Raw genomic sequence first — 13,692 nt, 5'->3', positions numbered from 1 at the left:
CGTTGTTTGCTGCTCATCAGCTAAAAAAAAATCTCTTTGTGACCTTTCACAAGATGAAAAATCATTAGGAGTGGCTCAGATTCATTTATTTACAGGCAACACTCCCTCTGTTATCAGCGTGTGCTTGTTTGTTCAGCACAGTTTACAGCAGACCGCCTGCTTCAAGAGTTCAGTACACCACAAAAAGCAGGGTTCAGCTCCGGTGGTTCAACATCCTGCTGCCACAGTTCAAACCATAACCGCCATTTGATTAATAACCACGAGGTTCACGAGTGTAACGTTTGTTCAGTCATCACATGCTTTCTTTTGGTTGCAACACTGAAGTGTTCTGACGCATCCTTCAGAGCGTGTTTGGTTTTATTAAAATTATGATGGAAAAAACTCTGCACATTGATGCACAGACTTATTTATGAGAACCCACCTCACCTAGGGTAAACCCCGGGGTGCAAACCGGCACGGACTCTTTCACACTCGGCTATATTTGAGGCTGCACCAAACTATATGTTAATGTGGTTTGCTATACCAGCAGGGAGGTGATGGTTAAGAAGATAAAACAGTGGGTTTGTGACCAGAGGGTCCTCTGTTCAAATCCCCAACAGACCACAAAATCACTATCTGCCCTTGGGTGAAGTGCTTAATTCTCAAGCAGCTCCTGGTGGGGTGTGTGTGAAAGAGAATGTGAAGCATCACTGTAAAGTGCTTTGAGCTTAAAAGTGCGATAGAATGGAGCACAGTGACAAACTATGCAGTGAGCAAATTCTACACACGCTTGGCTCAGTTTCAAACATTTTTCAAAACCAATGTACACATTTTCCTTTTCTCCTCAGCTCTGGATGCTGAGAATCTGCAGTGAAATACATATTTAGACACAGAATAGGAGACGAGTCAGAAGCTCCTGTCTGATTTTTATTCTACTTTATTGTCTTAATCCATCCTGACCGGTTTCAGGTAGACAAAAAAAAAAAAAAAATCACACTCAACAGGAAGCCTCATCTGGATCTGTCTATCTGTCTCTGGTGTATGCTGGGAGTGGGACTGCGAGTGTGTTGGTAGGTGAGAGCTTGATGCAGTTTAATCACCTGTTTTGGTGGTTTTGGTGATTTATGTCCGTTGCTCCTTCTTTTCATGTCACAGCAGCTCACAAACCTTTCTGCTGCGTTTGCACGTTGTTGTACTTCACCCAACAGATCCGTATGTTTTTTTTTTTTATGTTGGTCTTGGTCATGCTCTCAAAGTGTTTTTGGGTGTTTGTGATCTGTTGGAAGTACGTGTCTCTGATGTGTTGGTGCAGCGGGCAGGTGGTCAGGAAGTGCGGCTCAGTCTGCACCTCGTGTTCTGAGCAGTGGGTGCACAGTCTGTCTTCTCTGAGGAGCCAGGTCTGTCTGTGGTGGCCTTTCTCCACAGCGAGGCTGTGCTCACTGAGTCTGTACATGATCAAGGATTTCCTGAGCTTTGGGTTGGTCACGTGCTCGGGTATTCTGCCATGGACTCTTGTCTATTTGGGGCCCAATAGCATTCCAATTTACTCTGGTTTTTGGTTGATTTTGTCCAATGTGTCACATAGTTTTCTTTTTCTTCTCTTATGATTTGGTTTAGTCTAATAAGGTTTGTGTTTGGTGGCTCTGCTTGTATTTGTGTAGAGTCCCAGAACCAGCTGGCTGAGGGGGCGTCTCTCTCTGTGGATCAGGGCTTTGTTATGGAGCGTATTGGAGTCACTATTTTTAAGGTGGTCATAAACATGGTCTGTTGTACGGTAATTTGGTAAAAAAAAAAAAAAAAAAAAAAAAAAAAAAAAACACTTTGGGATTTGTTCAGGGTGTTGTTTTCAGCCAGGAAGTGTAGGAGTGTGTGATTGATTATATGCAGAAGATTTTCCAGAGGTTGCTGTTGACACAGACTCCACGGTAGTTATGAGGGTCGAGTTTGTTGCTGCTTTTGTGCAGCGGTGTTATCAGCCCTTGGTTCCAAATATTGGGGAAGATCCCAGAGCCAAGGACAATGTTAAAGAGCTTTAATATGGCCAGTTGGAATTTGAGATCTGTGAATTTGATCATTTCATTTAGGATGTTGTCAACACCAGAGGGCTTCTTTGTTTCAGTTGATTTTCTGTTGTCCTGTAGTTCTTTTAGGGTAACAGGGTAATCTAGTGTGTTCTGGTCATCTTTAAAGGCTGACTCTCAGCTTTGTCTTGTATGTGTTGTTTCTGTTTTTCTATATTGGGCCAAAGCTTGGTGAAGTGGTTTACTCATACATCTCCATTTTGTAGATCTTCCTTCCAATTTCCCAGAATGGATTTGTTTTTTATGGACTCTTCAGTAGTGTGTAGCTGGTTTCTAACATGCTGCTCTTGTTTTTTCCTCACTGTATTTTTGTACTGTTTTAATGTTTGCTTATAGTGAAGGCATGTGTTCTGGTTGTTTGGATCTCTGTGTTTTTGGTTTGATATGTTTCTTAAGGGATTTCTGAGATTTTTACTTTCATTGTCAAATTATTTCTCATGGTTTTGGTTGTTTTTAGCCTTTTTGTTTGGGGTTTTTAGGTTTGCTACAGATGCTGAAAGGTCAAATATATTATTGAGGTTTACACCTTCACTGTTATGTTCAAATATTTTTCTTGGTTTTCTTGGTCAAATATTTTTCTTGGAAATTGGCCTATAAGGAGTCAGATGTGTTGCTGCTGAATAGCGTTTTGGTATGTTTCTGTCCTGTTTTTGTAGCGTGTTTTGATAGTGTGTGGTTTGGTTTGTTGTAAAACCTTATTATTATTTGGCGTTGACATGTTCGGGCGGCATGTGGTTTTCTGATAGGGGTGTTAGTGGGCTGACTGTGTAAACCTCAGGTCAGGTCAGTGATGGAAGTAATCAGAGATGAGGCTGTAGGTGTGTTTACCGTAGGAGTCCCCCCTGACTCTACCGTTGACTATGAACAGACCCAGTGAACGACAGAGTTGTAAACCATGTTTGTTTGTTGTTTTGTCGTAGTTGTGTCTTGGGGCCATATTGGGGAGATGATGTTTCTTCCCCCTGTTGGGGTGTTTGTCCCCCTGGGTCTCAGGTCTATGTCCTGTTGTGGCTTTGAGGTCTCCACAAACTACAATGTGACCACAAGCCTGGAACTGGTTCATTTCCTCCTCTAGGATGGAGAACATGTCTTCATTAAAATAAGGGGATTCGGCTGGAGGAATGCAGGTGGCACACAGGAAGATATTTTTCTCAGTTTGTGTGAGTTTCTTATTTATTTCTAAACAAATGTAAAAAGGTTCCTTTTTTGATTAGCTTATTGGAGTGGGTCAGTTCTGATTTGTTCCATATGTACCTCCTGAGTGTCTTCCTTCTTTGATTCCTGTTAGTTTGGTGGATGGTACTCCAACTTCTCAGGTCAGCTGGATGGACATTCTCCTCTGTGCCATGTCTCCTGTAGGACAATGATGTCTGTGTTTGCAATTTCTTTGGTGAAGTCTGGGTTCCTGCTCTTTAGTCCAAAAGCAGTCGACCTCAGACCTTGTATGTTCCAGGATGAAATGTGTTGTTTTTCCAGAGGATTTAGGCCTGGACCAGGTTTGTGTAGAGCATCTGGTGTATGTTCAGGTCAAAGGATGGGGCTCTGTCAGATGAGGGAATAGAGCTCTCACTGTTGTGCTCTGGCTCTCTCTAGCTCCCTCTGTCATGCAGTGGAGAGTGACACGTTTTATTGTAACTACAGTAAAGGTTTCTGTCACCTGTTAAAGTGTGTGAGACTAAATGGTACACACTACAAAAGCAAGCTCCAGTGTCGTGCAAGAACAATTTATAGTGTTAACAGAATTGGTTTGCATTGTTCCTGACCATTTCTGATGTTTTATGGTTCATCCTTTTTGAAACAACAACAAAAGTATTTTGGACTAATACACTTTTCCCTGTCTCCTGCAGTATTTCTAGGTGGGACAGCTGGTCCTATGCAGGCCCAGAAGCCTCAGCCCGCCTCGGAGAACAGCAGCGCGGCGCACAGCATGGGCAGCACGCAAAGCACGCCCTGCTCCAGCAGCAGCACGGCGTAGCCCAGGCTGCCGGGCAGTGCACACCACTGCAGTGCCACAGCACGGCCTGCACGCTGCACATGGACCGGAGTGCTGGCATACACTTCCTTCAGTGAAAGGACTTATTATGGGGATGGTAGGAAGGAAAGACTTTTCATTAAAAAAAAAAAGACACATGCACCAAAACACATGAAGCGCTCATGTAAATTCTTTGTACCACTATAACGGCATCAATCTGAGGCTGTGCCAGTTTGGGCGGTTAACGTTATATCACACCTCTCTGGGTGTGCCTGCTCTCTGGGTTGGTAAGGTTAGACCTTATTCCCGTGAAGCGCCCGGAGGCAGCTTTGTTGTGATTTGGCGCTATATAAATAACATAAATTGAATTTAATTGATAGCTAACGAAATCTGCAACATGTGACTTTATGGCAGGAATTTCACCCTAATCCGGATGCTGCTTTTTTTAGAACCATAAAACAGCATTTAAGGTTTGGCTGTAAGTAGTAAGCAGGTGGACACCAGTGGTAAAGAACTGCTGCAGCCAGGTTGGTTTTAATGAATGTGTTGGCATTGCAGCGTGCAGCCTGAAGGGGGCAGTTCAACCACCATTAGCCATCTGGACAGCAGCATAGTGTGAACGTTAGTTTGACAGGATGATTTTGAAAGGTGCTCACCTGGGTCGGTGTTGAATGTAGACGTATAATAAGATTAAACGCCAGTAAATGTGAAAGTTAAAATGTGAAGGGCAGATTCTGACAAATATGTCATTTCATAATATGCACAACTCATTTATTGCCTGCATAATGGATTTAAAGGTAAACGTTAGTTGTTTTAGTAATGTAAGCAGTCATGTAAGTCTGAGTTTTATTCATGTTACACAGTTTAACAGACAGTCTACAGCTTTCTTCCAACTAATTCACAATTTAGCTTTTAAAGCGGAGAAGGTGCAAATTGCTTTTTTTTTCTTATCCAAGTGACATTACAGCGACTCTGACTTTTTCAGGACGACATTTGTTACAGACTGAAATCACAGAATAGAGCCCACACATACAGAGTTGACAGTAGATTGAAGAGTTGGAACAAGAACAGCTGCTGGAGCTCACACCGTTTCTTCTTTGCTCACAGTTTGGCAGATCTAGATCTTAATCCAGATCCTGTGTCCTTGGTAGAAACCAGATTATTGAGGCAGGTTGATTGAAAGCAGCACAGGCCTGCCATCTACATACGTCAGGTAATCTTGAGACTACCACTGGTAGAGATAAATTCCCGGTTTAATTCCCAAATGTAAACTGCCTCCTAAAAAGGTGTTTCATCAAAGTCTTTGTTGTTATTTTAAAAATGTATCAAACCTCCCTAACAGTTCTACGTGAAAATAAGACGGCCTTTTATGGATGTTTTTTTTAGAAGGGCACTGGCACAAAAGAAGGGGCCGGCACTGCACTCTGGTTGTGATGCAGGTCTGTAATTTTTTCCAAAACATTTGCTTCTTGGAAAGTAAAAGGATGAAATTATGTCGAGATAAACACAGAAAATAACTTCAGATTTGCTGCATCATATGAGAGAATTATTACCCGAGGCCATCAAATACGAGGGCTGTCAATAAAGTATAGGTCTTTTTTATTTTTTTCAAAAACTATATGGATTTCATTCATATGTTTTTACGTCAGACATGCTTGAACCCTCGTGCGCATGCGTGAGTTTTTCCACGCCTGTTGGTGACGTCATTCGCCTGTGAGCACTCCTTGTGGGAGGAGTCGTTCAGCCCCTCGTCGGAATTCCTTTGTCTGAGAAGTTGCTGAGAGACTGGCGCGTTGTTTGATCAAAATTTTTTCTAAACCTGTGAGACACATCGAAGTGGACACGGTTTGAAAAATTAAGCTGGTTTTCAGTGAAAATTTTAACAGCTGATGAGAGATTTTGAGGTGACACTGTCGCTTTAAGGACTTCCCACGGTGCGAGACGTCGTGCAGCGCTCTCAGGCGCCGTCATCAGCCTGTTTCAAGCTGAAAACCTCCACATTTCAGGCTCTATTGATCCAGGACGTCGTGAGAGAACAGAGAAGTTTCAGAAGAAGTCGGTTTCAGCATTTTATCCGGATATTCCACTGTTAAAGGAGATTTTTTTAATGAAAGACGTGCGGCGTTGGGACGCAGCCGACGCGGTGCGGCGGCACAGGAAAAACACCTCCGTGTTGATAACCATTTGTAAAATCCAGGCGGCTTTTGATGGCTTTCAGTGGAGTGAGTATATGAGAAATTGTTTAACAGCTGGACATGTTCCAGCTTGTCCTTAAGGATTCCAACAGAGGTGTTTTTCCTGTGGCGGAGCGTCGCGGCGGCTGCGAGCCGACGCTGCAATCCGCCCGCACGTCTTTCATTAAAAAAATCTCCTTTAACAGTGGAATATCCAGATAAAATGCTGAAACCGACTTCTTCTGATACTTCTCTGTTCTCTCACGACGTCCTGGATCAATAGAGCCTGAAATGTGGAGGTTTTCAGCTTGAAACAGGCTGACGATGGCGCCTGAGAGCGCTGCACGACATCTCGCTCCGTGGGAAGTCCTTAAAGCGACAGTATCACCTCAAAATCTCTCATCAGCCGTTAAAATTTTCACTGAAAACCAGCTTAATTTTTCGAACCGTGTCCACTTCTATGTGTCTCACAGGTTTAGAAAAAATTTTGATCAAACAAAGCGCCAGTCTCTCAGCAACTTCTCAAAGGAATTCCGAAGAGGGGCTGGACGACTCCTCCCACAAGGAGTGCTCACAGGCGAATGACGTCACCGACAAGCGTGGAAAAACTCACGCATGCGCACAAGGGTTCAAGCATGTCTGACGTAAAAACATATGAATGAAATCCATATAGTTTTTGAAAAAAATAAAAAGGACCTATACTTTATTGACAGACCTCGTATGGCCATTGGGTACTGCAAAGACTTTGCACTCGTCCATCCATCCGTCTGTGTTCAGCATAAGTCCAGTCCTATTACAGCCAGAGTCTTCAAAATCACAGGGAACATTCTTGGGACACAGACCTTGGACAAGTTCAGAGATGGCTAACCTTTTTTTGTCCTCTGTAGTGAACAAAAAAGGTAAATTGAAAGATACTTTTTTCCTCAGTTCTCAGGAAGATATGCTCATAACATTTATATGACTGTAAATCACAAAAACGTTACCTGTACCAAACAGTGCCTGATATGAAAGGATAAGATATTTTAAAGTTATTTTTGTGATCAGCAGCACAAGCTCCAAAACTCCAGTGTAATTATCAAGACCTATGTTTTAGTTTTTGTGCTGGTATCACGAGGAATCACAAATTCGTCACAGTGAAAAAGGGAAGTGGAACTGCTGTATCTGCAGCTACAAGCTAGCTAATGCTACAGTCATATTGCGCTTCCTAGCCAACGTAGTGATGGCAGGTACTATCTCACTGGGCTACAACTGTTGTAGAATAGTTGGAGATGATCAGTCTCATCTGTAAATCCATTCTCCTTTTCTCTGCCATTGAAGAAGTAGATACAGATGTCCTTGTCGCTTCTTGGCCAGTATGTACTCCTCTTCATGCATGTGCTGAGGGGTTTCTCTGAGTGACCACCTCTCTGTGCCCGGGCTGGAATGGCCACTTCTCCATCCATGAATTGCCAAGGACAAAACAAAGTATTGAACTTATTGTTTGTGGTCCTCAGTTTAAAAGAAATTAAACGCATAAGTCAAGATCACGCAGCAGAACTGCTGTTCCTCTCCAATCATCTCCACTATTTTTGTGTGCTCCCAGGGCAACTCGTGTGTTTCCCACAAGGAATGTCATAAGATGTTTATTTTCTCCAGTCACTCACAATATAGTTTCATCTGTCGTCAACCCCTCTCAAAGTTCTCTCTCGATTCTTGGACGTTATGAGTCACAGTGACCACATTCGGAGGGCTTCTTGACCCCTGCAACGGCTCTGTGAGTATGCGGCAAAGACCTTTGTCACCTCGTCGACTTTGAACTGCTCAAAATTCAGGCGCAACACATGTGATGCCCTGTGACTCAAGTGAGAGGATAGTGACACCCAACGACCGTTGAACAAATTCTTGCAAATTCCCTTGCAAATGCAGTTCCCAAGCTGTCGCAACCCAGGGAGATAGTACCTTTACTCTTACTCTTCCAGTAATAATGACTGTTTTTAGTTCGTACTGTCTATAATTATCCCAACAGCACATCCACTGTAAGCACATGGAAAGTTTAATAATTAAATGTAAATGCGCTGAACTTTATAGCATTGTAGAAATCATGGTCATGACCTCATAGGAGTTAATCTTATTTACTCTCGTGGTTTTGAGTCAACGGATGAATTGTGTTCAAACAAAGGGTGTGCGCTGAGAAGATGATGTTTAGATGGTAGCACCTTTCATTCTCATTCACTTCAGGTCCTATTTTTTTCCTGCTAGCACACAAAGTCGTTAACAGATTGAGTCACTTAACATCGACAGTTGGACTGTAATTTGACAGTCATTTGTCAGTTATCCCAGATACCATTTTATAAATCACTGACATTTGACTTACATGAATAAGCTGTAGATTAACTTTTTTTATTTTTTGATCTTTGGACACATTTTTATAGACGATGTTTTAATTTCAGAGTTACGGTAACCCCGTTGTTTTACAAAATGAATGTTATGCAGTGCCTTTCACATGTACAGTATTACAGTGCATCCGGAAAGTATTCACGGTGCTTTACTTTTCCACATTTATGTTACAGCCTTATTATAAAATTGGGGTAAATTAATTTTTCCTTAAAAATTCTACTCACAACACCCCATAATAACAATGAAATAAAAAAAAGTTAAAAAACTAAGAAATCACATGTACCTACGTACTCACACTCTTAGCTCAATACTTTGGAGATGCGCCTTCAGCAGCAATTAGTGCCTCAAGTCTTCTTGAATATGATGTCACAAGCTTGGCACAGTGGCGCACCTATCTTTGGGCAGTTTTGCCCATTCCCCTTTGCAGCACCTCTCAAGCTCCATCAGGTTGGATGGGGAGTGTCAGTGCTCAGCCATTTTCAGTTTTCTCCACAGATGTTCAATCGGATTCAGGTCTGGGCTCTGGCAGTACCACTCAAGGACATTCACAGAGTTGTCCTGAAGCCAGTCCTTTGATATCTTGGCTCTGTGCTTAGGGTCATTGTCCTGCTGGAAGATGAACCGTCGCCCCAGTCTGAGGGCAAGCGCTCTCTGGAGCAGGTTTTCATCCAGCATGTCTCTGTACATTGCTGCATTTATCTTTCCCTCAATCCTGACTAGTCTCACAGTTCCTGCTGCTGAAAACATCACCACAGCATGATGCTGCCACCACCATGCTTCACTGTAGGGATGGTGCCTGGTTCCCTGCCAAGCATGACGCCTGGCATTCACGCCAAAGAGTTCAATCTTTGTCTCATCAGACCAGAGAATTTTATTTCTCATGATCTGAGAGTCCTTCGGGCACCATTTTGCAAATTTCAGGTGGACTACCATGTGTGTTTTAATAAGGAGTGGCTGTCATCTGGCCGCTCTACCATACAGTCCTGATTGGTGGATTGCTGCAGAGATGGTTGTCCTTTTGGAAGGTTCTTCTCTCTCCACAGAGGAATGCTTAAGCTCTGACAGAGTGACCATTGTGGTCTCTGTGAGCTCCCTGACTAAGGCCCTTCTCACTCGATTGCTCAGTTTAGATGGGCAGCCAGCTCTAGCAAGAGTCTTGGTGGATCTGAACGTCTTCCATTTACGGATGATAGAGGCCATTTTGCTCAGTGGGACCTTCCAAGCAGCAGAAATGTTTTTGTATCCTTCCCCAGATTGGTGCCACCAGACAATCCTGTCTCAGAGGTCTGCAGACAATTACTTTGACTCCATTAAATTTTGGAGGTGAACTGGATTCTGGATCAAGATTTCACTTTATATAGGCTTTGACGGATTACGTAAAAACAGTAAAAACCTACACAGATTCTCACCAAATTTGCACCACAGACAGATATTAGGGCAAGATTCTGGATCAGGATTTCACTTTATATAGGCTTTGATGGATTATGTAAAAAAAAAAAACCTACTACACAGATTCTCACCAAATTTGCACCACAGACAGATATTAGGACATGGAAGACCCCACTGAATTTTGGAGGTGATCCAGATTGGCAGATGTCAGAAATCTCAGATTGCGCTTGTTTTGAATACATTTGCAAAAACCTCAAAAAATCTTTTTCACATTGTAATTATGGGGTATTGTGTGTAGACTTTTGAGGAGAAAAATGAATTTCATACATACAACAAAATGTGGAAAAAGTGAAGCGCTGTGAATACTTTTCAGATGCACCGTACCTTTTATTCTTTTTTTTTTTTTTTTTTTTAAGGATGTTAGCCATTAGATGCAGCTGATTTTGTTGTTTTGTGGCATCCAACTGGTAAGCAACGATCTGACTTAGCTTCAGAAACTTTGGCGCCAGTGTTTCTTTTTCTGTTCCTGGCTTCTACAAAATTACCGATAAAAACTTAGTGGTTTTAATTCACATATTATACTCAAAATTTGTTCTCGATGTTCAGTGTCATGCTTTTGAGCCCTTAACAGAAATACGCCCAAGAACATGGTACATCCTTTATTTTCTGACCTGGAGCTTGGTGCCAAAATTTCCATTAGCCATAGTTTAAAATAAATGTCTTCAGAACAAAACTTTATGCACACAGATTTTCACCACTATTTAAATCATATTTGATTAATAGAGGACCTCAGATGTCAATAACTACTAATATTAGCTTCTTTTTAAAACTTATTTAGTGATGTTCACCACTACATCTGCCAAAGCATAAACATGTCGGAACATTGACTTTTGATTTGGGGAGGTTTTTTCCAGTATAACTCAGTTCACATGGATGCCACAAAATCCATTTTATGTTGACTTCAGGCTGCTGCTGATGATGTTGAGAGCTTTGGGTTTGATTCCAGAATGGACTTTCCCCTGTGATGGTTTATTAATAAATAAATAATTTTTTTTTTTTTTTTTTTTTTTATGTAAACGTATAAATGCTTCTACAGAGTGGACAGAGTATAAATATATATATTTGTGTAGAAAATTATATTTTCAAATATATTTACAGAGAATTTTAATGTTTTTTTTTCTTTGTGTAAGTACTGTGAATTTTGGAAGCTCTCACTCATAACATGTTGGGAATTTTGACACTTTCTGACTAAAAATATGCCTTACTAACCTTAATATTCACTAAAGGATGTTTTACTTTATGGCTTCTGTCATTCTGTCACTTTTACTACCCATAAAAAACTAAATGTCCTTTTTTTTATAAAGAAAAATTAAGTGTGTTACATAATTTTAAAGTAATATACCTGTGACAGCACTTGTATTTACCTTCAAACTATATGTTGTTTAATAGACTGTGTCATGAAACATTTTTGGAATTTGGTATGAATGTTTTTTATACAATTATCTGTCAGCATTACATCCGCTCAGCTTATAAGTGATGATATTGTCCTTTTTTGTACTTCTTGTGTTTGTACTAATTCATTGTTGAAAATAGAACAAGTTGTGAAGACAAGACTCCTCAGATATTGACATTATCACATATGTTCTTTATGTTACATACAAATTTCATGACAAGAGACAAGCTGTAGTAATGTGCAGTATATTAAACAGTATTTTTATATTTATTTTCATAAATAATGAAAACAGTCCCACATGAAAGTGACTTCTTTTTTTTTTATAATTCTTTAATTTGTTTATTATTAAGAAAATGTAAAATGCTCAAAATTTTTGCTAGATGACAGTTGGATCCAATATTTACCACTGATTTAATCTAAATTTGGAACCTGACGAGGGAACATATTCAGTGGGAGAAAATCTGATTATTTGTACCTTTTTTTTAATCCACCTCAGATGTCCTCAGTAACAATATAAGAATCCAAATGTATATTTTGAGTCCTGTTGTAAGCACTTGATTTTAATGCAGTGTGAGAAGTTGGTTGTTTGAACAGGTTTTTCCATCCTGAATCCATTTTTCAGTGAACCGCACGCTGACTGTATGTACCCAGCTGCAGTCATGGTGCAACTCTGTGTTCACTGAAGGATTCCTGAGCTGCAGATTCACAGTAAAATGCAGCCTATAATCAGTGCTCATTGTGGGATTAAGGCTTTTTGATTATCCTGCACTTTTGTGGTTTCTCTTATCGACTGTGGCAAATCCTTCCACTAATTATGGCCTGCTTTATCGTGGGTTCTGGATCTAATCTTATTTCAGTTCATGTGGAAATATTCCTTCACACAAACTACAATATTTTAAGAGAGCTGGCAGTTACACAAGTTATTGTTTATACACAGTATACAACAGAAGTGAGTACGATGCAGTACAGAGTCACTTAGAAATGATTAAGCACTCCAAACTGTCATCCTTCAGGGCCCCTTCACACATAGTGTGAAGTTTGGCCGAAGTGCACACTTAGTGCACATGATGCAGGAATTGTGTGCAAACCGTGTACAACCCCAATTCCAATGAAGTTGGGACATTGTGTGAAATGTAAATAAAAACAGAATACAATGATTTGCAAATCCTCTTCAACCTATATTCAATTGAATACACCACAAAGACAAGATATTTAATGTTCAACCTGATAAACGTTGTTTTTGTGCAAATATTTGCTCATTTTGAAATGGATGCCTGTAACACGTTTCAAAAAAGTTGGGTCAGTGGCCAGAAAAGACTGGGAAAGTTGATGATTGCTCAAAGAACACCTGTTTGGAACATGATTGGGTATAAAAGGAGCATCCCCAAAAGGCTCAGTTGTTCACAAGCAAAGATGGGGCAAGGATCACCACTTTGTGAACAACTGCATGAAAAAAAATAGTCCAACAGTTTAAGAACAATGTTTCTCAACGTTCAATTGCAAGGAATTTAGGAATTCCATCATCTACAGTCCATAATCAGAAGATTCAGAGAATCTGGAGAACTTTCTACACATAAGCGACAAGGCCAAAAACCAACATTGAATGCCCATGACCTTTGATCCGTCAGGCGGCACTGCGTTAAAAACCGACGACATTGTGTAAAGGATCTTACCTCGTGGGCTCAGGAACATTAAAGAAAACCTTTGTCAGTTAACACAGTTCGTCACTATATCTACAAGTGCAAGTTAAAAGTCATACATCAACAACATCCAGAAACGTCGCCGCGTTCTCTGGGCCCGACCTCATTTTAAATGGACAGACACAAAGTGGAAAAATGTGCTGTGGTCTAATGAGTCCACATTTCAAATTGTTTTTTGGAAATCATGGACATCGTGTTCTCTGGACAAAGGAGGAAAAAGACCATCGAGATTGGGCAACTTACACATCTGTGATGGCACCATCAATGCTGAAAGGTACATCCAGGTTTTGGTGCAACACACGCTGCCATCTAAGCAACATCCGTACTAAAACATCCGTTTTTTCACGGACGTCCCTGCTTATTTCAGCAAGACAATGCCAAGCCACATTCTGCACGTGTTACAACAGCGTGGGTTCATAGTAAAAGAGTGCAGGTACTAGACTGGCCTGACTGCAGTCCAGACCTGTCACCCATTGTAAATGTGTGGTGCATTATGAAGCGCAAAGTACGATAACGGAGACCCCGGACTGTTGAACAACTGAAGTCGTACATCAAGCAAGAATGGGAA

The 13,692-nt window shown here is 41.1% G+C and overlaps 1 protein-coding gene across 1 annotated transcript in view; it reads left to right on the top strand.

Annotated features, from left to right (window-relative positions):
• tgfbr3 (transforming growth factor, beta receptor III) overlaps positions 1-5,583 on the top strand; it is a 271,094-nt gene extending 265,511 nt beyond the window's left edge. Inside the window, exon 17 of the mRNA XM_034179237.1 lies at positions 3,917-5,583. Within this exon, the coding sequence (XP_034035128.1) occupies positions 3,917-4,035 (119 nt within the window). The 3' untranslated portion in view covers positions 4,036-5,583. The remainder of the gene's footprint in view (positions 1-3,916) is intronic.
• Positions 5,584-13,692: the final 8,109 nt, after the last annotated feature.

Source organism: Thalassophryne amazonica, chromosome 10 (assembly GCF_902500255.1).
Source record: "Thalassophryne amazonica chromosome 10, fThaAma1.1, whole genome shotgun sequence".
In the NCBI taxonomy this organism is placed as follows: domain Eukaryota; kingdom Metazoa; phylum Chordata; class Actinopteri; order Batrachoidiformes; family Batrachoididae; genus Thalassophryne; species Thalassophryne amazonica.
The sequence above is the reverse complement of the archived record's forward strand: the minus strand, read 5'-3'. Positions and strand labels throughout refer to the sequence as shown.